At 50.8% G+C, this 19,200-nt stretch overlaps 9 protein-coding genes across 9 annotated transcripts; 6 read left to right on the forward strand and 3 right to left on the reverse strand.

Annotated features, from left to right (window-relative positions):
• Window positions 1-263: 263 nt before the first annotated feature.
• On the reverse strand, window positions 264-2,333 carry BKA58DRAFT_107632 (amino acid permease-domain-containing protein). The gene is made up of 4 exons (XM_046163864.1): window positions 1,708-2,333; window positions 804-1,644; window positions 586-756; window positions 264-532 (listed from the first exon to the last, which is right to left on the reverse strand). Exons 1-4 carry the CDS (start codon window positions 2,165-2,167, stop codon window positions 298-300), a joined length of 1,707 nt encoding a protein of 568 aa, XP_046029819.1. The 5' UTR covers window positions 2,168-2,333; the 3' UTR covers window positions 264-297.
• A 2,912-nt stretch (window positions 2,334-5,245) lies between these two features.
• Window positions 5,246-7,018, forward strand: BKA58DRAFT_107601 (uncharacterized protein). The gene is made up of 4 exons (XM_046163863.1): window positions 5,246-5,697; window positions 5,749-5,800; window positions 5,862-6,158; window positions 6,205-7,018. The coding sequence occupies exons 1-4, from the start codon at window positions 5,554-5,556 to the stop codon at window positions 6,861-6,863; spliced, it is 1,152 nt and encodes a 383-aa protein (XP_046029820.1). The 5' UTR covers window positions 5,246-5,553; the 3' UTR covers window positions 6,864-7,018.
• Window positions 7,019-7,173: 155 nt separating this feature from the next.
• BKA58DRAFT_436680 (uncharacterized protein) lies at window positions 7,174-8,943 on the forward strand (the record flags this gene model as incomplete). Its single annotated transcript, XM_046173428.1, has 2 exons — window positions 7,174-8,299; window positions 8,348-8,943. The coding sequence occupies 2 exons, from the start codon at window positions 7,174-7,176 to the stop codon at window positions 8,941-8,943; spliced, it is 1,722 nt and encodes a 573-aa protein (XP_046029821.1).
• A 213-nt stretch (window positions 8,944-9,156) lies between these two features.
• BKA58DRAFT_107737 (mitochondrial carrier domain-containing protein) lies at window positions 9,157-10,401 on the forward strand. The gene is made up of 3 exons (XM_046163865.1): window positions 9,157-9,386; window positions 9,434-9,505; window positions 9,559-10,401. Exons 1-3 carry the CDS (start codon window positions 9,369-9,371, stop codon window positions 10,366-10,368), a joined length of 900 nt encoding a protein of 299 aa, XP_046029822.1. The 5' UTR covers window positions 9,157-9,368; the 3' UTR covers window positions 10,369-10,401.
• BKA58DRAFT_107961 (uncharacterized protein) lies at window positions 10,401-13,386 on the reverse strand. Its single transcript, XM_046163868.1, has 2 exons — window positions 11,444-13,386; window positions 10,401-11,394 (listed from the first exon to the last, which is right to left on the reverse strand). The coding sequence occupies exons 1-2, from the start codon at window positions 13,294-13,296 to the stop codon at window positions 10,434-10,436; spliced, it is 2,814 nt and encodes a 937-aa protein (XP_046029823.1). The 5' UTR covers window positions 13,297-13,386; the 3' UTR covers window positions 10,401-10,433.
• A 611-nt stretch (window positions 13,387-13,997) lies between these two features.
• Window positions 13,998-16,244, forward strand: BKA58DRAFT_107809 (permease for cytosine/purines, uracil, thiamine, allantoin-domain-containing protein). Its single transcript, XM_046163866.1, has 4 exons — window positions 13,998-14,430; window positions 14,483-14,689; window positions 14,745-15,803; window positions 15,859-16,244. Exons 1-4 carry the CDS (start codon window positions 14,220-14,222, stop codon window positions 16,074-16,076), a joined length of 1,695 nt encoding a protein of 564 aa, XP_046029824.1. The 5' UTR covers window positions 13,998-14,219; the 3' UTR covers window positions 16,077-16,244.
• On the forward strand, window positions 16,192-16,890 carry BKA58DRAFT_107831 (uncharacterized protein). Its single transcript, XM_046163867.1, has 2 exons — window positions 16,192-16,300; window positions 16,393-16,890. Exon 2 carries the CDS (start codon window positions 16,399-16,401, stop codon window positions 16,723-16,725), a length of 327 nt encoding a protein of 108 aa, XP_046029825.1. The 5' UTR covers window positions 16,192-16,300; window positions 16,393-16,398; the 3' UTR covers window positions 16,726-16,890.
• A 973-nt stretch (window positions 16,891-17,863) lies between these two features.
• BKA58DRAFT_436684 (uncharacterized protein) lies at window positions 17,864-18,471 on the forward strand (the record flags this gene model as incomplete). Its single annotated transcript, XM_046173429.1, has 3 exons — window positions 17,864-18,006; window positions 18,057-18,258; window positions 18,310-18,471. The coding sequence occupies 3 exons, from the start codon at window positions 17,864-17,866 to the stop codon at window positions 18,469-18,471; spliced, it is 507 nt and encodes a 168-aa protein (XP_046029826.1).
• A 141-nt stretch (window positions 18,472-18,612) lies between these two features.
• BKA58DRAFT_398984 (Isochorismatase-like protein) lies at window positions 18,613-18,930 on the reverse strand (the record flags this gene model as incomplete). The annotated part of the gene is made up of 1 exon (XM_046171518.1): window positions 18,613-18,930. One exon carries the CDS (start codon window positions 18,928-18,930, stop codon window positions 18,613-18,615), a length of 318 nt encoding a protein of 105 aa, XP_046029827.1.
• Window positions 18,931-19,200: the final 270 nt, after the last annotated feature.

Here is a 19,200-nt window from a genome sequence, read left to right on the forward strand (position 1 = left end):
TCGCGACACCATGCTCATACGAATATGCGGTCCCGCAGCGCTCAGTATGCGACGCGAATCAACTAAGGTATAACCATCACCGATTCGCTGGGACAATCGGGCTCATTTGTGTGGCCCGATGTATCTGTGAGAGGCGTAACCTAGCAGGCGCATCACTCTCAGGTGTGGACACATTCAGACTAATTGGCATATTTTCCTGTTCTAATAGTAGGCCCGAGAGAACTGGCTAGTGTAGCATGCCCTATTATACTGCCCAGGTGGACTTCCATACGCCCGCATCAAGCTTCAACCTTGCATTCACGACTTTGTGATCTTCTCCGGACCTTTCATGTCACCCAACGAGTTATCACCATCTTTACCATCGCCCACTGACCCCTCTCCAATTAAAACAGCTTCTTCCCGTCCAAGCATCATGTGCTCGATGTTTACTTTGGGACCCTTGAACCACTTGTGTGCGGAAACGAACCACCATATCGTTACCAAGAACATTGGACCACCGTAAACGACGCATGTCCAGTTCATGTCTGCCACACTGTGGGTACGTTAGCTTGGTTAAGGTAGTACGAAAGCGTTGATGAAACTTACGTCAAGTCCGGTCCGGTTAGGCTGGGGAAGCACAAAATAGGTATCATGAGCATGACAAAGATGCATGCAACGCTACCAATAGCGCTGGAGTACTTCCCCAAGTTCCAAGGACCGGGTCTGAAGCGGTTACCTACGAAGAAAACGCGGATGGCAATGGGTATGGTAAATGCGCTATCAGACGTCAGTAAAGCACGCACACCATGCTCACCAGCACTTACACAAAAGCTGCGATGGCACCAATCGAGAATAGCGCTCCAACGGCCAACTCTCCACCAAAGATGAGCAGCAAGCATAGTATGCCTATTGCGCAGTTGAACCATACGGCATTTGCAGGTGTCTGTGTGTGTTTATTGACCCGCTTCCAGTATTTGGATAACGGAAAGCAGTCATCACGCGCGTACGCGAATGTCACTCTACTTGCCGCAATCATACATCCTTGGCCCATGCTGAACCCGGCAATGATGGTGAGTGCAAGGATAGCCAGTGTCATCTTCTGCGACATGCATTGCATCAGGTAGGCAGCGAAGGGCTGCCCAAGCTCAGACTCGAGGACCAGATCGATATCAACGACGGTGTACGCCACAACTAGCTGTAGGAACCAGCCAAAGATGCCTCCAGTAGCGGATGTCAGGACAATAGCGCGCGGGGAAGCCAGGTTAGCATTCGAGCATTCTTCCGCAAGATGGAATGGCGAATCGTAGCCTGACATGGTCCAGATAACGCCGATGAAGGACATCAGGACTGATATACCAGCTGGAAAGGATGTGCCTTCATAGATTGTGCCCCAGACCTCACTCGAAGGGGCGAAACGAGGTAGACCGCGTTCTGTACGATCCGTGCCAGCGGGAATCATGATGATGACCACAATCAGCGCAATGAAGTTGAATGTTGAACCGGCGGAGTTGAACTGCGCAAGCCAGCGTGTTGGCATCGAGGATAGGATCGCATGAAGTATCATGATGAAGACCGTCAACAGGAAAGTCTGATAATCCGTGGGGACGTAAGACGGGTCATTGATACTAGCCGCCGCAAGTATCATGGCCGCAATTCCATAATTGACTACCCAAAACAGTCAATTCTATGTCCATAACCGTCGTGAAAGAGATGGCGGGTTGTACTTGCCGGACGGTGCCGCCGTGATCTGGGCCAGCCAGTTACTCCAGCCAGTGAGCCAAGCAGCAAGAGGTCCCCAACCAGGTGGTGCCAGGACAGCAGAAGCATAGTATAAACCTCCGCTCGTCGGCATGCTACTACACAGCTCTGCCATGCTCATAGCCACACATTGGATTCCAACCATGGCTACAATCCAGCCCCAAGTCATACCAGCGGTCCCCGCATAGCCCATGCCATAATAGAGCGTAGACGCGAAACTAGGCAGTAGACCCAGGACCGCAAAACTGACACAAAATGTGGTAAACAGCGAAAACTCTCTCTTGAACTCTGATTTGTATCCAAGGGCCGCCAGAACTTCTTCATCCGGATTGAGAGAATGCGTGGGGTCGTAGGGTATATCGCCATCTGGAAGAACAGATGTCACCGGTTCTTCCGCGACGGAGTGGTTCCGATGCTGGGAAGTCGTCATCGTTGCAACGCGAAATGCATGCGCGCGCCGTCGCAGTCGCAGTCGAAGAATAACAAGGAGCCGCGACACGAGTTCTCACTTCAAGAATCCAGCAACGCACGAAAGCGCAGCAACTTGTCTATATACACCCACACCCCAGCATGCATATCACCGCGTAGCAGGGTTGCAAGCGGGGTGTCACTACTCCAAGTGGGAGAGTACACGCGAAGCCATGCTGCAACGGTGTTTGGATGCGGCGTCATAATCCATTAGTAGGGGTGGCAGGCGTTCGTCATTCGCTGCGCGAACGCCTATCTCTCTGCTCTTTATCAGTTGCGTGGTTCGGCGGTTCGGCTAGACTAACTTAGAGGGAGAGGTGTGGAGGAGATCGCGGGCTGCGACACGCCAGGGCACACGACACCCACGACCAGAGGGTGGCTTGTCAAGAGGTTGGGCAGCCGTGTCCTCCGACCGCCATCTTTCCTGTGTTATGCGATCTGCGCAGCGAAGCTGTAGGTGGTGTAGAGACGTATGGAAACGGGTGACCGCTTACATGAATGGATTAGTGTTCGTGATGGATAAGACATTTGGTGCTTCCAAGGTTTGTTCGGAAATATTCCGTCCGATATCTGCGACCGGGGATTGCGTATCTAGGTACCGTGTCCTGGGATACCTCAACGCTGCGATACGGCTGGACATGCTTCAATTGGCATAGGCTTTCGTAGAATAGATTTGCCAGTCAGATTCCACGTGGCGTCGCAGGAGCGATAAGCTCACCGTTGATGTCACTCGTTGTGACACGGCGAGACGCCCACGGGTGACTTACCATAGCTACATTGCGAGCAGCGCTTTATCGGCAAGCAAGCGCTGCTTGAATATCAGAAGGATCGATCCACTTCCGCAGTTGCTTGCTTGCGCTGAGCAACCTAGGTACCTTAGGAAGTAGCACGGCATGGGCTGATGCCCCTTGCTATCCCTGTTCGTCGATCCCATGGGTAACGTCTACCCCCAAAACAATGTTGATTAAACATGAAGTCGCTGTTCGCTGGGAACTGTGTGATGAAGATCGGCCGTACGCTCTTTCCGGACAGGTCCTCTCCATGTCGAACTAGGCCATGGTCAACATACCAACTGCCTGTTACTTATATCAGCCGTCGCGTCTGTGCCAGAGTGTACTTGCCAAATTACCACTTACTTGGAAAGCATTTCCGGTGGTCTTTACCGCTCAAAGTTCCTATCCACACCTAGATATCCAACTCGGCAGGCAAGACTCTGTACCTAGGACGGCCCGGGTCGATTCCGCGAGATCAGTGCAACTCTCAGCTCGACACCGGCGTGTAGCTCCTAGGTAATGTCACTACGTGAGATCTTGGTATAGCGTTCTTACATCTTCACCTTTTCATCCGTCTTTAAAGCTGTCTACATCTTTTCCCGTCATGATTGGCCGAGAGAGTCTTTTAAAGCACAAGAAAGGGCCTTCTCACAACTGACACATCTGGCGCAACGGCACTGGCGCCAGATACAAGAGTCACCGAACCAGTGAAGTCGACCTCATGTGTGTTATATCGAATCTGCCCCGGTTTCGTACGGTTTGCATGATGTGGGTCGGGCGTGAGGGTTGATCATTCAAATCCCTCTTCATTGGCAACCGCGAAACCACTGACTCGGACCTCCGCGGGTGTGGCGATACGACACATTCACATGCAGTTCGCGCATCGCCGACAGACTGTCACCCCTGATGCTGCCTTGTCGAATCTGACAGTAGCCATCGCTCAATGCCGACTGAAACCGAGTCTGAGCTTTCTTCTCGAAGGCTGAGTCTTCTAAGTCGCTGTTTCCAAGTTCGTGGTGTCGGGTCTTCCTTGCCTATATCGCGTAGGTGTTTCAGTGTTTTCGACAGTTTCCGAAACTTGCATTCAATACCCTGATTGTTTGGCGATTGAACTTCTGCAAAGCCTCTTTTGGTGACATGTACTCGCTGGTCAATCTTCGCCGTCTCTCAATCGCTGAGATTGCGATTTGCATAACCAACAACGGGCAGTAGAATTCTACCAATTGTGGATGTGCCGAAGGTAATCATAATCATGTCTGTGTTCGAAAGATACCCAGGTTTGGTTTACTAGGTGGAACGCTACTACTTCCTTTCGCCCTCGTACTCTTGAGGAGCCGATGCCGCCACACTACCTATGCACACCCATGACAGCACAGTCTCTTTCCAAGGCCATCTGTATCAGCGACAAGGCTCCTGAAAGTTTCTTGTCACTGCGCGATTTTCCGTTCTCCTTGGATTGAACGCCTGAAGCAAGGACGAAAATTATGCGAGTGTTGACCTCGGGGCCAGTACAGCTTACGGCTACGGCCCGCCAAAGGCGTCAAACTAAGCGTGCCGGGACACCCGATGTCACTCACGCAAGCTGACGGGCACCGCCAAACTTTCCTCAACGCCTTCAATTTGCGCTGCGATGTTACCGATATCTTTTGCGAGTCAGAATTCTAGTGACACTGGCAACAGCTGTATAGCATACCTACGATATTGCTCGCCTGAAGTCGCAGTTTGCAACACTACTAGGTATGAAATCACCGAAGCAGCGCCGGGAAACCCATTGCGCATTTGACGCATTTGATTTGCTGTGACATTTCTTCTTCAACCGTACCACGAATCGTCGCGAAATGTTTCCGGTCAGCAGCCAACATCGCCATATTGCCGCGGCCTTTGAATTGGACGCGCCTCTCTGACACCTGGGCAGCCTCAACCCAGGTCTGAGTCGTCAAAGACGTCAAAGTCGTCATCCAATTGGCGCTACCGCGAGTCCCACAAGTGTCGAAGCTGGACCAGGGACGTCCGTCTTTAGTCGATTGTGCAGATCATCGAGGCTGCACAGCTCCATTGAAAGTGGCGCTTGCGACACTTTTAGATGCCTAGTCTGATATCTTGGGGTCCGGGGGACCGCGACTTCTGAACGCTGTCTCCTCAATCCGAATACTTCCATTGAAACACTGCGCGACGACCCCAGAGCATCCACCCACAGCGCCACCCCGGAACAGTCCAACCAGGCATCATCCCAGAGCACCTATCAAATTGTCAATGAAGCATTTTGTGACGGAAAGCCGCCGACATCACAGAGAAATGCCGAGTGATTGCTGAGTTCACACCCGGTCTTCACAACATAGCGCCTGTGGTCACAATAAGGCTGCTGACCGGGCGCTCGGCAGTTCTTCATCGACCTACTCTGTTTCCCAACGCACCGTGGTCCCTATCGCATCGATAGATTTCACCTAATATTTACGACAACTCTTGATCAACACCCACTAAAGCCCTGAGCAACCAACTCTTAGACTACTCGTCGTCTACTGGCCCGGCCTTTGAACGTTCCCACAACCTCGGCTCTCGAGCCAACCAGTTATCCATGGCCGGAGTTCTTGAGCCTGAGGCTGGAATTTTTTACGCCGTGTGCTGGATCGTCGTCATCATCCGACTTATATCACGAAGAATACATCGTGGATCATGGAAATTATTGCAATTAGATGATTACTTAATACTTGTAGCCATGGTTTGTGACCCGCAGCATCGAGCGACTACAAGTACTGATTGGTGACACAAGGCTACCGACACAGTGCTGATTGCTATCATGCATGAAGTCACAAAGACTAGCAGTACGTCTTTCCGTGTGCAAACTGCAAGAGAGGCAAACGCTGACTCTATACCGGTATCTAGGCAACCTAATACCGCCGGGAGACGACGTCTCTAAATATTCAGATGCCGAAATCAAGATGCGTATATACGGATCCAAGCTGGTCTTGGTAGTAGAGCAGATGCAACTCCTAACCATATGGCTGGTCAAGGCATGCTTGCTCATAATGTACAACCGTATGACGATGGTCCTCCCGCAACACAAGATCGTCATCGCCACCTCTATATATGTCGCCGTCGCATTTGTGGTCATGGAAATATTGTACCTTGGGGTTTGGTGTCGACCATTCTCGCAATACTGGGCAGTACCTCCGAATTCGAGTAGGTGCCTTTGCAACATCTAATCACACAATACTGACGATATCAGAACAATGCTCGGCAGCGACCAATCATCTCATCACAAACGCCGTCTTCAATATTTCAAGTGATTTGATCATCATAAGCATACCCATGCCGTTGCTCTTCAAAGTACGCCTACCGAAGAAGAACAAAACGATCCTTTTCGTGATCTTCTGTATAGGAGCGTTCACCATCGTCGCAGCAGTCCTCAACAAATACTACTCGTTCACAAATCCCTTTGGAACTGAGTGGACGATCTGGTACCTTCGAGAGTCGTATACAGCGATACTCTGCGCGAATCTGCCCTTGACCTATCCACTTATACAACGGGTTCTCGGTCTGAGAAATTGGAGTTCCAACACGTATACTGCGGATGGTACATATGGGCCCAATACCGTCACACGAGCGCCGCAATCTGCACACACCCGCGCATATTGGCCGGAACCTAGACCGGAACCGATACCTAGAGGCTTCCGGGATATCTTCAGGCGGACGGAGAGCCAAGAAGACATGAATGGCGGTCTCGGGAAGCAAAGGGAGGATCAGGATCCACAGTTCATCACCAGTGCTATCGAAATGGAGGACGCGAGGTCACTACGAGTGTCGAGCGTGAGCAATCCTGCCAGTTGGCGAACGTCCGCAACGACGGAGGGCCATAAGGATCAGGAGATTTTCCATGCCGTATGAATGAATCCACGAATTCTTATCAACACGACAGGCTACACTTGCGACCGCACATGCGCGTACTTGCTTCTTTCAGGCAAGCCGTGATTAAAGATGTGCTTGAAACGATCTGAGCCTCTGGCATCGGTCCGTCTTGTACGTGGAGTCGTGTTCTCGTCATCGAGTGCCTTTAGCACCATGATGGATGCACCCGATTTGGAACGCTAGCCATCAGGTACTCACATGCGCACAAGACACTCGAAGTGTTTCGATGTTCCATAATACATACACTCTTCAGTAGACTCTCAAGCTTTAACACCCAGACTGCAACATAATGCACATCCATGACGTGCTCATCATCGGTGGAGGCCCGGCTGGCCTAGCAGTAGCAGCACGGCTCCGTGAACAAACACCCTCGGCAACTTTCACAGATGATGAACATCAACGTTACCACTGGATTCGGAAGCATGGCCGAAAAATGAACATCAAAAACTACCGGACGAACAGGGACTCACTCCCAACACCACCGTCAACCCCCGGCAACTCAGAGTGTGGTTGCGATCATGAGACAACGACCGAAGAAGCGATAGATATGCTGGTACTCGATGCCGATGGAGCAGACTGGATGTCAAAGTGGAAACGCCTCTTCAAGACTTTTCACATAGATTACCTTCGAAGTCCGATGTTCTTCCACGTCGATCCCGCTGACCGAGATGCGCTGCTTGGGTACACGTACGAGAAAGAGAGAGACAAAGACATCCAAGCCCTGCCTGGAGTTGCCGGGAAGGAGGTGAGCAAGCACAAAAAGAAGAAGAACCTGAAGTCGCAGGGAAGATTCCTAGGTCGCACTCCCGACGTCGATGAGAGGGATCGGAAGGACTACTTTGTACCGCGTACCGATTTGTTCGATGCTCACTGCGAAGAAGTCATCAAGAGGTATCGACTCGGCAAGGATCTATTGAGGAAAGAGAACGTCGTGAACATTGAGTACGACACTGTGTTCAAGTTCGATGAAGCAGACCTCGATAGTGTCGTCTCAGATGATGCGATGGCGGATGAGAGAAAAGTCTTCCGCGTCTCAACAGACCAAGGCGTGCGTTTCGCCCACCTGGTCGTTTTGGCTGTCGGTCCTGGGAATGCGCCCTCGATACCTCCTGTTCCTGGCCTACCAGCTCAACGTCCACACGAAGGTTTCGCGCATGCGATGCAGATTAAGCAGTTTCCACCACCGCATGTAATGGCCAAAGTCAAGGCACGCCAGTCGACTAGCATGCTCATAGTCGGTGGCGGCTTGACAAGCATTCAGCTGGCAGATTTAGCAATCAAGCGAGGCGTGAACAAAGTGTGGATGCTCATGCGTGGTCCGCTCAAGGTTAAGCACTTTGACGTAGACCTAGAGTGGGTCGGCAAGTTTCGGAATTTCAAGCAAGCTGAGTTCTGGACGGCAGATACTGACGAAGGTATGTCGACGCTTCTACTTGGTGACCGCGGCTAACAATCAATAATAGAGCGCTTTGAGATGATAGTGCAAGCCCGTAACGGAGGAAGTATGACACCGCGGTACCGGAAAATTCTCGATACGCATGTCACACACGGAAAGATTGAGCTTCGTACCTTCACTCAGCTTCAGTCCGTATCATGGGACGAAAGCTCGAAAACGTGGGCCTGCGAAGCCGCTTCCACAGATTCGGAGCCCAGACTGCCGCCCATCGACTATATGGTGTTTGCCACTGGTATTCAGTCAGACATCCGCACCATCCCCTACCTTCAAAATATCCAACAACAGTATCCTATCAAGTACGTTGGCGGTCTGCCATGCTTGAATGAAGACTTGATGTGGGACGATGCCGTTCCGCTTTTCGTGACAGGACGACTGGCCGGATTGAGACTTGGCCCTGGCGCGCCGAATCTGGTCGGCGCAAGGGTAGGCGCTGAGCGAATCGCATGGAATGTCGACGATGCCTTGAAGAAAATGGGAAAGCTGAGTAGTAGAGCACAAGATGAAAGCGATGACAATAGTGGCGACGAGAAGATGGCAGCTTATGCTGCAGCGAGGGATAACAGGTTCGATGGTTTGTTCGAATTAGACGATGCAGCAGCGTAGTCACAATAGACGTGTCGGGCTTGCAATCCTTGAAACATTGGTCTTTGAATGAGTTTCGTGCTTCTGGAGTCCAGTCATCTACGGCATCGCGTGCCTTCGAAAGGTCGGGTCTACGGGCTTCCGTCCAGGAAACTTGAGAAGGCCTGCTGACGTCATGCACTAGACGATATACTTTGGACTGTTCTTCGAGTATGGATATGCGCGAGAGGCGTCCAAGAATGCAAATTTAATTTTGAAATAGCCTTTCCCGTGCCCGTCATATCATTCGGTTCGGCGCGTCGCTTTCGTGTTCCATAGTCGATGCTGCTGAGGACACCCGGAACGGAACCGCTTCGGCTATATCTGCATCTTTTCTCGCGACCATCCCGAGGTCACTTTTCAACACACCTGCAACATCATCTTTATTCCAATTTTCCTAGGCGCAAATGGTTTCAGGCGGCGATGTGAGCTCACGCGCAATCTTTCGAGATCGAATTTAACAGTTTAAAAGGACAAGAATACACCTGCGGTAGTCTCTCTGGCCGCCGGCGGCATAGCTGGCGGTGTGGAAGGCTTTCTTTCGGTATGTCCAAAGAGGCATTCCGGCCCCGATCCCCTAACTCATACAACTTGCAGTATCCCCTGGAGTTTGCGAAAACGCGAGTGCAATTGAGAGCTGAGAAAGGCGTGCCGACACCACGAAATCCCTTCCTAATCATAACCCAAATCTATCAGAATGAGGGCATCAAAGCGCTATACAAAGGCTGCGGAGCGCTGGTCTTCGGATCAGTGGGCAAAGATGCCGTCCGTTTTCTGTTCTTCGATCAGATCAAGTCGTCCTTTGCAGACCCGGAGACGGGCACGCTCTCCCCTCTGCGCAATTTGTTGGCCGGCATGACTGCGGGAGTAGTCGCGTCGATCACCGCAGTTACGCCCACAGAACGCATCAAGACTGCCCTCATCGACGATGCTAGGAACGAGAAGCGCTTTCGGTCCGGTTTCCACGCTACCACCACCATCTGGAAGGAACACGGTATCCTCGGTTTATACCGCGGTTTCGCAGGCACCACCCTGAAACAAGCATCAGCAACAGCGTTCAGAATGGGAACCTACAATATCCTCAAGGATTACGAAAAGACCAAGAATATCGAACAGAATACATTGGTCAACTTCGCGAACGGATCGGTAGCAGGCGTTGTGACAACGCTTTCTACGCAGCCTTTTGACGTTATCAAGACGCGATCACAGAGTGCGAAAGGGACAAGTACCGCCGAGGCCGTAAAGAGTGTTTTGTTGGATTATGGTATCAAGGGTTTCTGGAAAGGCACGACGATGAGGTTGGGTCGCACAGTGTTTAGTGGAGGTATTCTATTCACGAGCTACGAGGCTGCTGTGAAGATCATTATGCCGTTATATCCTGGCACAAAGCAGGCCGAAGCATTTTAGACGCAAAAACATCTAAGATATTGCATTGTTCCTTAGCCTGTTCTGCAGAATCCTGGGTCTGGCGCTCATGCCTTTCCGTCATATTCGTCAATAACGCTAACAGGCTTTACAAACTTGCCTAAAGGCTTGTACTCCAGATGGTCCAGCCCAAATGCCTTCGGGCCACCAATCTCAATACCCTTCGGGCTAGTCCAGCGCTCGCTCGCAGTGATACCGATCACAGAGACGAGCAGTCCATAACGATACTCTGGCGTTCCGATGGCCTCGCCATTTTGCGCATCAATGACCGCGATGAGGTCGGGAACGATAGCCAGAACGTCTTCGTTCTTTTCCTCCCCGGTCGTGCTTCCTCCACTGTCCGGTATCCGGATTGCAGCAATGTTCTCATTCTTGAAGGGTATCTTGATCTTTCCTTGGTACTCACTTCCCGTGGCTTCTATGATCACCTCGCCGTACACATGGCCCATGTACAGCTTGCGCTCTACACCAACAATCTTGCCTTTGAAAAGCGCACGGCCTGTTTCAGCGCCTCCAACTGCATCGATGATTAATTGCGCGACATTGTCGATTCTGTTCTCTTTGCGTGCGCGTGCTACTTCTCGTCCTATCCTCCACGATAGCGAAATTGTGTGTTCGACAGCCCAACGTCTTGTTTCAGCGCCTGTTACCGGGGCATCAGCTGTTCCGACGGAGCTGCCCATCTGGCTCAATGCTGCTCTGATGACCTGTTCGACTTTGAGGTCACTCGTTGCTGTTGGCATGTATAGCGTGTTGCCATTGCCATCAGCAACTGCGACGGGCGCGAACACGATTTCTCGCTCGCCGAAGACGACCGGGGTTGTCTGCCATTTTGTTGGATACGCTCTGCCCATCCAGTCACCGTCTACACATGGCACATCCATGTTAGTTGATGCGCCCAACACGAGACCCTGCAAGCCGTTCGAGCCGCCAATCTCGAGAGGGATGATGTGCGTCGCGTAGCCGTCCTTGATGAGATCGTAGAGGTGATTTTGAGCATCCATCATCCTAAGCAGGCGTTAGCGAATGCGGAGTAGCATATCGACACAAGACTCACTCATCAGCGGACAGCTTCTCGATCCCAACTGTTGGGCTACCAGCACCACCACCACTTCCCACTCGCGCATCATCTTTGAGATCATCTGGACTGACGACGCGAACTTTTCCACCGGACCGTAGAATACCGCGCACTCTGAGCATGGTAGAGTAAGGAGAACCCCCGCCGCCAGTACCAAGAATGTAACAGCCGATGGTGATCCAGTCCAGATCCGTCTCAGATATCCACCACTCTCGGTTGGCCACTTTGGGGTTGTATGCAGCGATGTCAACTTCGGGTGCTGAATCGACCTCACCAAACGCCTCTTCAGTTGACGGTGCCGCGATTGTATCGCCCGTACCCTTTGATCCAGTCTCTGCACTGTCTCCGCCCTGAGTGACATTCAAATCTATGAAATCTCCTGCTCTTGAGAAGTCAAAATCTCCCGCTGCTCGGACCATAAAACGTGTTTTGTTGGCAACATATTGCAAGGGAAGGTCCTCCACTTCGACGATAGAGACCGTCTCCGCTGATGCGCCTGCTTCAATAGTCTTCCGTTTAGCCTCCTCGCATATCTCAGCTAGTAGTTCTTTCTGTGTCTGCTTCTCGGTAGACTTGACAGTATCGACTACTGCACTCACTCGCGCCATGGCAGCGCCGATAGCGTTAGCTACACCGGACCATTGAGGTTTGATGACGCGGCTTGCTCCCTTCAATTCATCTGGAGCTATGACCGCACCACCACCGACGAGCAGGACCGGAAGATCATTAGGTGATGTCTTCATCTTGTCAATGATTGTTTCAAGCATCCTTGTCGTCTCAGCTTTGAAGGCTTGTATGTCATCGTCTTGCAGCTTCCCTCGCACCTTTTCTGGCTGACCTATCGCAACATCGGATGAAGCCGCAACGGTATAGTCAGTTGCCGTCGGTACATCGCCACCAAAAACGAGGGCTTTCTCTGGTAGCTTGTATCCTACGGACTCAGGTCCAACTTGTATCTTGTCTCCAACTCTTCTCACTAAGCTACCACCTCCAAGTCCTATACTCTTCACATCGGGATATGAGAAGTTCATCCTCACACCAGAAAGTTCTGAGTATGCGGCCTGCTGCCTCGGGAAGCCGTTTGCAAGCAACAAGCCCACGTCAGTGGTAGTTCCGCCGACATCAACAACCATCATCGCTTCGCCATTCTCCTGCCTTCCAACGAGGAAAGCAGCACCACGCATACTGTTCGTTGGACCGGATGAGAACGTTCGGATCGGTAGTCGGCTTGCAGCCTCGCCACTCAGTATTGTGCCGTCATTTTGAGTAATGAAGACGGGGCAGTTTAGTCCAAGTGCCTTGATTGGCGTCTGGAATGACGCTATCGTCTTCCTGGCGAAGGACAGAATCGAGGCGTTGAGGATCGCAGCGTTCTCACGTTCGAGAAACCCAAGGTTTGCGACCGTCTTGCTAAGAACGATATCAACCCCATCTCCCAGCTCACGCCGAATGATGTCCGCAGTACGCTCTTCTTGCTTCTCCACCGTATCGATAGGACTGAAGACGCCGTTTACGACTATACTTTTGATTCCCTTCTCTTTGATGATCTTGCACTGCTCCACTATCTCATGCTCCTTGATGTCGGAGATCAGGCTTCCATCCACCTCTAGCCCTCCTTTGATGAGCGCATAGTGCCCAAGAATGATGTTACGCAGAGAAGCTGGCCAGTCGACACATGGTGGGGCATGTTTGCTGAAAGGCCCAGAAAGACGAAGAACGGCGACTTGAGAAAGACGTGTTCGGTCGCGGGTTACCACCGCGTTGACAAAGTGAGTCGTTCCGATTGTCACACTCGCAACGGAAGAGGGATCGACCGAGGCGGATTTGAACATGGTGGTGATGGCGTCGGCGATGCCATGGCTTGGGTCGGTAGTAGTGGGTGCTTTGTGCCTGAGTTATGGTATGAGCTCGCGTTCTCATCAGGGGGTGATCGACTTTCGGTAGGCATCATCATGGGTGTTCTTTGGGTGTTCTGAGGGAGTGGGCTAAGCGAGGAAGCGTGGTGTTCAATGTATGGGTATAGGACTCGTACCAAGCAACAATTCCCCGGTCATCTTCACTCGACCTTATAGGATCAATGATGACTCCGTCAGTGTTGGTTCTACGCGCGGTATTAGCCCCATGGCTCTCGAAATTCTGATGTACAGTACATGCCCACCGACGTCAACGCCTATTCGCAGATTCTTTCCTGTAGTCATGGCAGCTATAGATACTTCCAAGGTGAAAGCCTCTTCTAGTCGAATTGGAGTTGGCTGGTCACGATGCATCCAGAATCCATCTGATAAGATTTCGATTGGTGGGGCGAGCTAGGTCCGGGAATCGGACGTTCGCGCCCTAAGCCGCCTCCCTACTTTATCTTTCACCCATACCCCACTTTTGGAGTTACTTGCTACTCCAATTCTTTACCCCGTCATCAACAGCTTGCCCATTGGTAGCAGCAGAGCTTGAGATGGGATCTCTTCGGCGCCGATCACTGCGCTCGGATGATCAGATAAGATAGGCACAAATACCCCTCTTTCTAGCGGATAAGGTATTCTTCCCGCGTATGCTGCCTCGTTACCCCCGTCGGCGCATTATCATCTTCACTAAACTTGGGTCGGCGTTAGATCACCTAGATTGGGGATGACTCCGAGCGCTGTTGATAGCAAGGGTAGCAACACTAAGATGGCGGAAGAAGCTCACCACTGTCGTTCGTCTCAATTACTTTCCTCCCAGCCTCCTTGGCTAGCGACGCGTTTCTTAACTCGCTTTCATCATGGCTTTGAGACAGCGCTTAAGGAACATCGATGAGAAAGTACGCCTTCGTGGAGACGATGCGAAGCATGAGCAGACAGATGCATGGAGCAACCGCGATTTAATCCCTCTCCCGCCGGAACGTAGGACATGGGGCTGGTTCAATTTCTTCGGGTTTTGGGCGATTTCATCGCTGAACCTCGCGAACTGGCAAACACCAAGCACCTTCTTGAGTAAGCTATACCACATGATTCTCGTCGGACTCGTTCGCTAATATTACTGAAGCTATGGGTTTATCTGTCTCACAGTCTATTCTTATCATCGTTGTGAGCTGTCTATTGATCGCTTTCTTCTCCACACTTATTGCTTGGGTTGGATTGAAGTGGCATATTGGCTTCACGGTACAGAACAGGTATAGTTGGGGTATGCGCGGGAGCTTCATACCTTTGTCGCAGAGAATCCTGCTCAACTTTATCTGGAACGCCGTTCAATGTAAGTTGGAGTGCTATGAGGATGAGCCTGGTGCTATGATGCTAATCTGAACCAGGTTGGAATGGTGGCCGTCTAGTCGCTGTATGCTTGACCGCGATCTGGCCTTCGTATGCACGCATGCCAAATACTTTTAGCCCCAACTTCCCTGCTACCACCGACCAGTTTGTGGGATTCGTCGTGTTCTGGTTCATATCGACACCGTTCTTGTGGCTGCGACCGGAGAAGTTCAAGATCCCGTTTCTCATAGTCTGCCTCTGGTGCGGCATCGGAATGTTGGCATGGATGATCTGGGCAGTGACGACTGCTAAAGGTGTAGGCCCTCTATGGAATGCTGGCGAGAACATTCCTTCGGGTTCCGCTTGGGGCACCTCGTGGCTCATCATGGCTGGCATCAATCAAAGCCTTGGCGGAATTGCGGCAGGCATCACGAATGGCAGCGACTTCTCACGCTATTCACGTGGAAGAACACCCTACATGGTCGGTACTATCACTAGCTGTGTCATCACCAGCGTCATTGTCTCTCTAGTTGGTCTTGTTACGACTGCTTCGGGACAAAAGTTGTATGGAGAGATCTATTGGAACCCACCGGATCTACTCATGCGCATGATGGACAACGGCAACGGCTCATCGAAGGCACGTGCGGGGGTATTCTTCCTGGCTGCAGGTTTCGCATTTACCGCAATGTTCGAGAACATTTGCGGAAACGCTGTCTCTGGCGGAATCGACCTGGCTGGCCTTTTTCCACGTTACATCAACATACGTCGTGGTGCTATCATTACCTTTGTGGCGGCATGGGTTGTTCAACCCTGGCAGCTTATCAACCGCGCCACTACATTTATCGCCGTACTGTCTTCCTTTTCGGTCTTTTTGGCACCAATTATCGGCATAATGGCATGCGACTACTTCCTCTTGCGAAGGAGAAGGATCCGCTTGAGTCATTTATATCGAACGGAAAACTCGTCGTATTGGTTCACCAAAGGCTTCAACTGGCGAGCGATACCCTCATGGCTATGTGGCTGGATCCCGACAATTGGAGGTCTTATAGTGACAGTAAGAGGAGATGTCGATCCACCACGGGCTTTGGTACAGCTCTACAATATGGCCTTCTTCATAGGTGAGAAAACTGTCTCGCGACCTTGGAAATTGAGGGGCCACTGACACCTTGATAGGATTCTTCATCAGCGCTTTTATCTTCTACGTTCTTAACAAGATCTTCCCAGTCCCTGACATGGACCAGATCGATCCCATCGATCTATATGGTACCTTCACAGAAGCGGAGGCAAAGCGAGCTGGTGTAGCTCCGCTAGACAACAGCCCTATTTTGGGAGGGGTATCTGGGCGAAGATCGACCGAGCATGTTGTCATTCATGCAGAGAAGGATGTGTGAGTGGGGTAGACTTATAGATTAGGAACCATGTAGAATTCGTCACATGGAGGCTTGCAAAGTAGGCTCGCCCAATCATTTCGCGTTTCACAGCCTAGCGACGCCGCAATACTGCATAAACATCGCGCCAAAGAGCTATCGAGGACTTATAGGGTTTGGCCGGATGGCGGGGCTGAGCATAAGAGTGATGCACCACAAGGAGTACCTGTTACCTTGGAACCTGTCGCGTAAGTTCTTCTTTTCGTCGTTTCGCTCTTGCCTACGCTGCCAGTTCGGTATATCCATACTATTAATTTTGGTCTAAGCTCCAATACCACAGATCGCAATGGCTCATCGCCGACACGATAGCGCAATGTCTCAATCCGACTTGCCGCTGATACACGATGCAAACAATGACGACGCTGCATCTGCTTTGCAATCACTGACAGCTAATTCTAAGCACAACACTAACCTGCGAACACTTGCAAAGTCCCATTGGCTCACTCCGACAAACATGTTGGCCTCTTATATCTTCGGCATTGCTCTCGCAGTAGGACATCATCGATATTACACAATGCTGGATAGAGATGTGATAGGCTCGACGGGGCGACAGCAGTGGTCATTACGGTATGTGCCAAGACATGCGCACATGTGCATATTTCGACTCTTGTAAGGTTCGGTAACGCTTTCGCGATCAGCATTGCTCTGAGCCTCAAGAGCGCCGTCGGGATCGCATACACGCAATTTGCGTGGATGCGTCTCCGGAGGCGATCAATAAGCTTGAGATCTATCGACGACTCTTTCGACATTTCGAGAAACTTATCTGCTTTCTTCAACTTTGAGGTCATCCGGAAGCTACACCTAGGGCTCATAGTTGCACTCATATTATAGTAAATGATAGACGCGGCGTCGCATGATTGTCACTGACGGTGCTGTAGGTGTCTGCCGTTACCAACATTGTTCGCTCCCGCAACATTATCAGTCGAGACGAGAACTTCACAATCACACTCTATAGAACAAGCGCTAAGAGCGGATGTCAATAATCTCAACATGTCAGATGCGTTCATACTCAGGCAATCTGCGAACCGTCCCTGGATCTCGGGTCCTTCAGCTCGGCTTGGACGAATCGTCAGCGCAGTCATATATTCCGGTGGCCGTCTTCCATTCGAAACGCCTTATTCCCACCTAAACACGTCTTATGAGACAGAGGCCTTTTTGCCGGTACTAAACTGCACTGCAGCAAACAGCACCGTTCGTGACGACATATTGCGGTTTGCCAATGAGACAAGAGTCGCTGCAGTAAACAACTTGACCACCGACAGTCTAAAATGGATGAACTCTGACATCCCTTCCACCGGAGAGATCGGATACCTCGGACTATCATATCCAAGGACTCTGGGAGAATCTACATCAGGTCTGAACTGGAACAATACTGAGCAAACTACTAATGAGTTTGCTTTTGCTATTCAGAAACGTCCAACTGATATAGCGTATCAATCTGATACAGAGTTTTTGTTGTGTGAAGTGTGGAACGCTACCGTTTCCTACACCGTCAACACCCGCAACAGTATAGCCAGCATTGGAAATGTTCATTGGGAGTTGCTCAACAAGTTCGATCCGCAGAGCGCCATCCCCAGTAACGAACTCGGGCCAGCCACCGGCTCTCCCGCCTACTCCGGATATACTATAGGCTTAGCAAGCTATCTGCTTGGGTATATCGCCTGGCACAGAGATAATTCCCGGACTAAGCTGGATTCGACTGGTCCGCTTGATACGACATCTCTCTCTCTACGGGGTCGTAGATTTACAACATGACTCGCAACATGAACGAGGCAATTCAGGCTGTCAATACTCTCCAAAATCCGTCAAGCGTCCGGGATATTTCCTTCCGTGAGGACGTCGAAGCATTTGCGCTGAATGTGTCCTTGAGCATGATCAACGATGCTTCGCTTTGGTAAGCTACAATCTCATGATGCGTTCGAGGGCTAACGCAGCGAAACAAAGTATCAAAGTTCCTACCAATGTCACCACGTTCACCTCTGCGGTTGTCTACGCCTACAACCCGCAAAACCTCCTCTTATCGTACGGGCTTGCCATTCTTGGCAGCACTATCGCCATTTGCTTTGGATTGTTTGCGATGTGGAACAACGGTGCATGCTATGACAATCGAATGTCTACTTTTGGCACAGCGATGCAGGGCTTCGATGTAAGTGTGAACGAAGAGGAGATACTCGATCAGTAGCTCACAACAAGCCAGGTCAAAGAGGTGTTCGAGGATTCTAAAACACGGGCGGCACAACCACTAAGAGGTCAAGCTGCGAAGACGAAGCTGATGTTCGATGCGGAAGAAGGTTTTGTACTTGGCCATCGCAAGCGGCCCAGCGAAGGCTCAACTATCTCCAGGGCTGGGAGAGACTGAACCTCAGCGGTCGGTACGCAACATACACATATAGCGATTACACGATTCCGATGCTTTTGGGATAGTTATATAATTGTCGTTTCGTACAGAAAGCTCCTCTGATCAGCATGGGGAGTATCCACTAGTCCAGATCTCATACATTTAATCAATATCCGACGACTTCACAACCGTACCAAACATATCATCAATCTCCGTCAAAGCAACCTTCTTAACCTGCACAGCTGGAATATCTTTCATATCGCGCTGCCCAACACCGTCTTCCACAACAAGAGTCTCGTACCCCAAAGTAGTCGCCTCGCGAGCAGTACTCGACACACAACCATGTGCCATGTATCCCGTAAGAACAAGTTTCTTGATTCCAGTCCTCTGAACGACTTCTGCCAGATCTGTCTCTGAGAAAGATCCAGCGTGTTTCTTCCACACGACGGTCTCGCCATTGATAGCTTCGATACCCTTCATTTCCTTGGTCAGCTTGCCGTTAGGTGTAAGGGGTAGTTGTAGGCAATAGTAATTGCTTCACACTACGAGAGAATAGTAGGGGATAGCTCTATATTCCTACGTTTATTAAGGGTAGTTGTATATAGAGAAAAGAGAATAATTCTTATTCTTATCTCTATGCGTAGAGCGCAAGTTAAGAGTAAGTTTCTAGGCTAAGGCGTAAGTAAAAGAGGTAAGCATATTACGTAATTGTTTTCTTTACTCTACCTTTGCTATTTTGTGTTATAGAGC

The sequence above is a fragment of the Alternaria rosae genome (genome assembly GCF_020736505.1).
Source record: "Alternaria rosae strain MPI-PUGE-AT-0040 chromosome Unknown BKA58scaffold_2, whole genome shotgun sequence".
Classification (NCBI taxonomy): domain Eukaryota; kingdom Fungi; phylum Ascomycota; class Dothideomycetes; order Pleosporales; family Pleosporaceae; genus Alternaria; species Alternaria rosae.

Bases quoted from the DNA above. Each gene is read 5' to 3' on its own strand.
- BKA58DRAFT_107632 (XM_046163864.1), bottom strand. From the start codon at position 2,167: ATGACGACTTCCCAGCATCGGAACCACTCCGTCGCGGAAGAACCGGTG. The intron at 1,645-1,707 runs GCAAGTACAACC...TGTTTTGGGTAG, and splicing joins GATCACGGCGGCACCGTCCG to TCAATTATGGAATTGCGGCC. The intron at 757-803 runs GTAAGTGCTGGT...GACGTCTGATAG, and splicing joins GGTGCCATCGCAGCTTTTGT to CGCATTTACCATACCCATTG.
- BKA58DRAFT_107601 (XM_046163863.1), top strand. From the start codon at position 5,554: ATGGCCGGAGTTCTTGAGCCTGAGGCTGGAATTTTTTACGCCGTGTGC. The intron at 5,698-5,748 runs GTTTGTGACCCG...TGGTGACACAAG, and splicing joins ACTTAATACTTGTAGCCATG to GCTACCGACACAGTGCTGAT. The intron at 6,159-6,204 runs GTAGGTGCCTTT...TGACGATATCAG, and splicing joins GGCAGTACCTCCGAATTCGA to AACAATGCTCGGCAGCGACC.
- BKA58DRAFT_107737 (XM_046163865.1), top strand. The intron at 9,506-9,558 runs GTATGTCCAAAG...TACAACTTGCAG, and splicing joins GTGTGGAAGGCTTTCTTTCG to TATCCCCTGGAGTTTGCGAA.
- BKA58DRAFT_107961 (XM_046163868.1), bottom strand. From the start codon at position 13,296: ATGTTCAAATCCGCCTCGGTCGATCCCTCTTCCGTTGCGAGTGTGACA. The intron at 11,395-11,443 runs GTGAGTCTTGTG...ACGCCTGCTTAG, and splicing joins GAGAAGCTGTCCGCTGATGA to GATGATGGATGCTCAAAATC.
- BKA58DRAFT_107809 (XM_046163866.1), top strand. From the start codon at position 14,220: ATGGCTTTGAGACAGCGCTTAAGGAACATCGATGAGAAAGTACGCCTT. The intron at 14,431-14,482 runs GTAAGCTATACC...ATATTACTGAAG, and splicing joins AACACCAAGCACCTTCTTGA to CTATGGGTTTATCTGTCTCA. The intron at 14,690-14,744 runs GTAAGTTGGAGT...AATCTGAACCAG, and splicing joins TATCTGGAACGCCGTTCAAT to GTTGGAATGGTGGCCGTCTA.
- BKA58DRAFT_107831 (XM_046163867.1), top strand. From the start codon at position 16,399: ATGGCTCATCGCCGACACGATAGCGCAATGTCTCAATCCGACTTGCCG.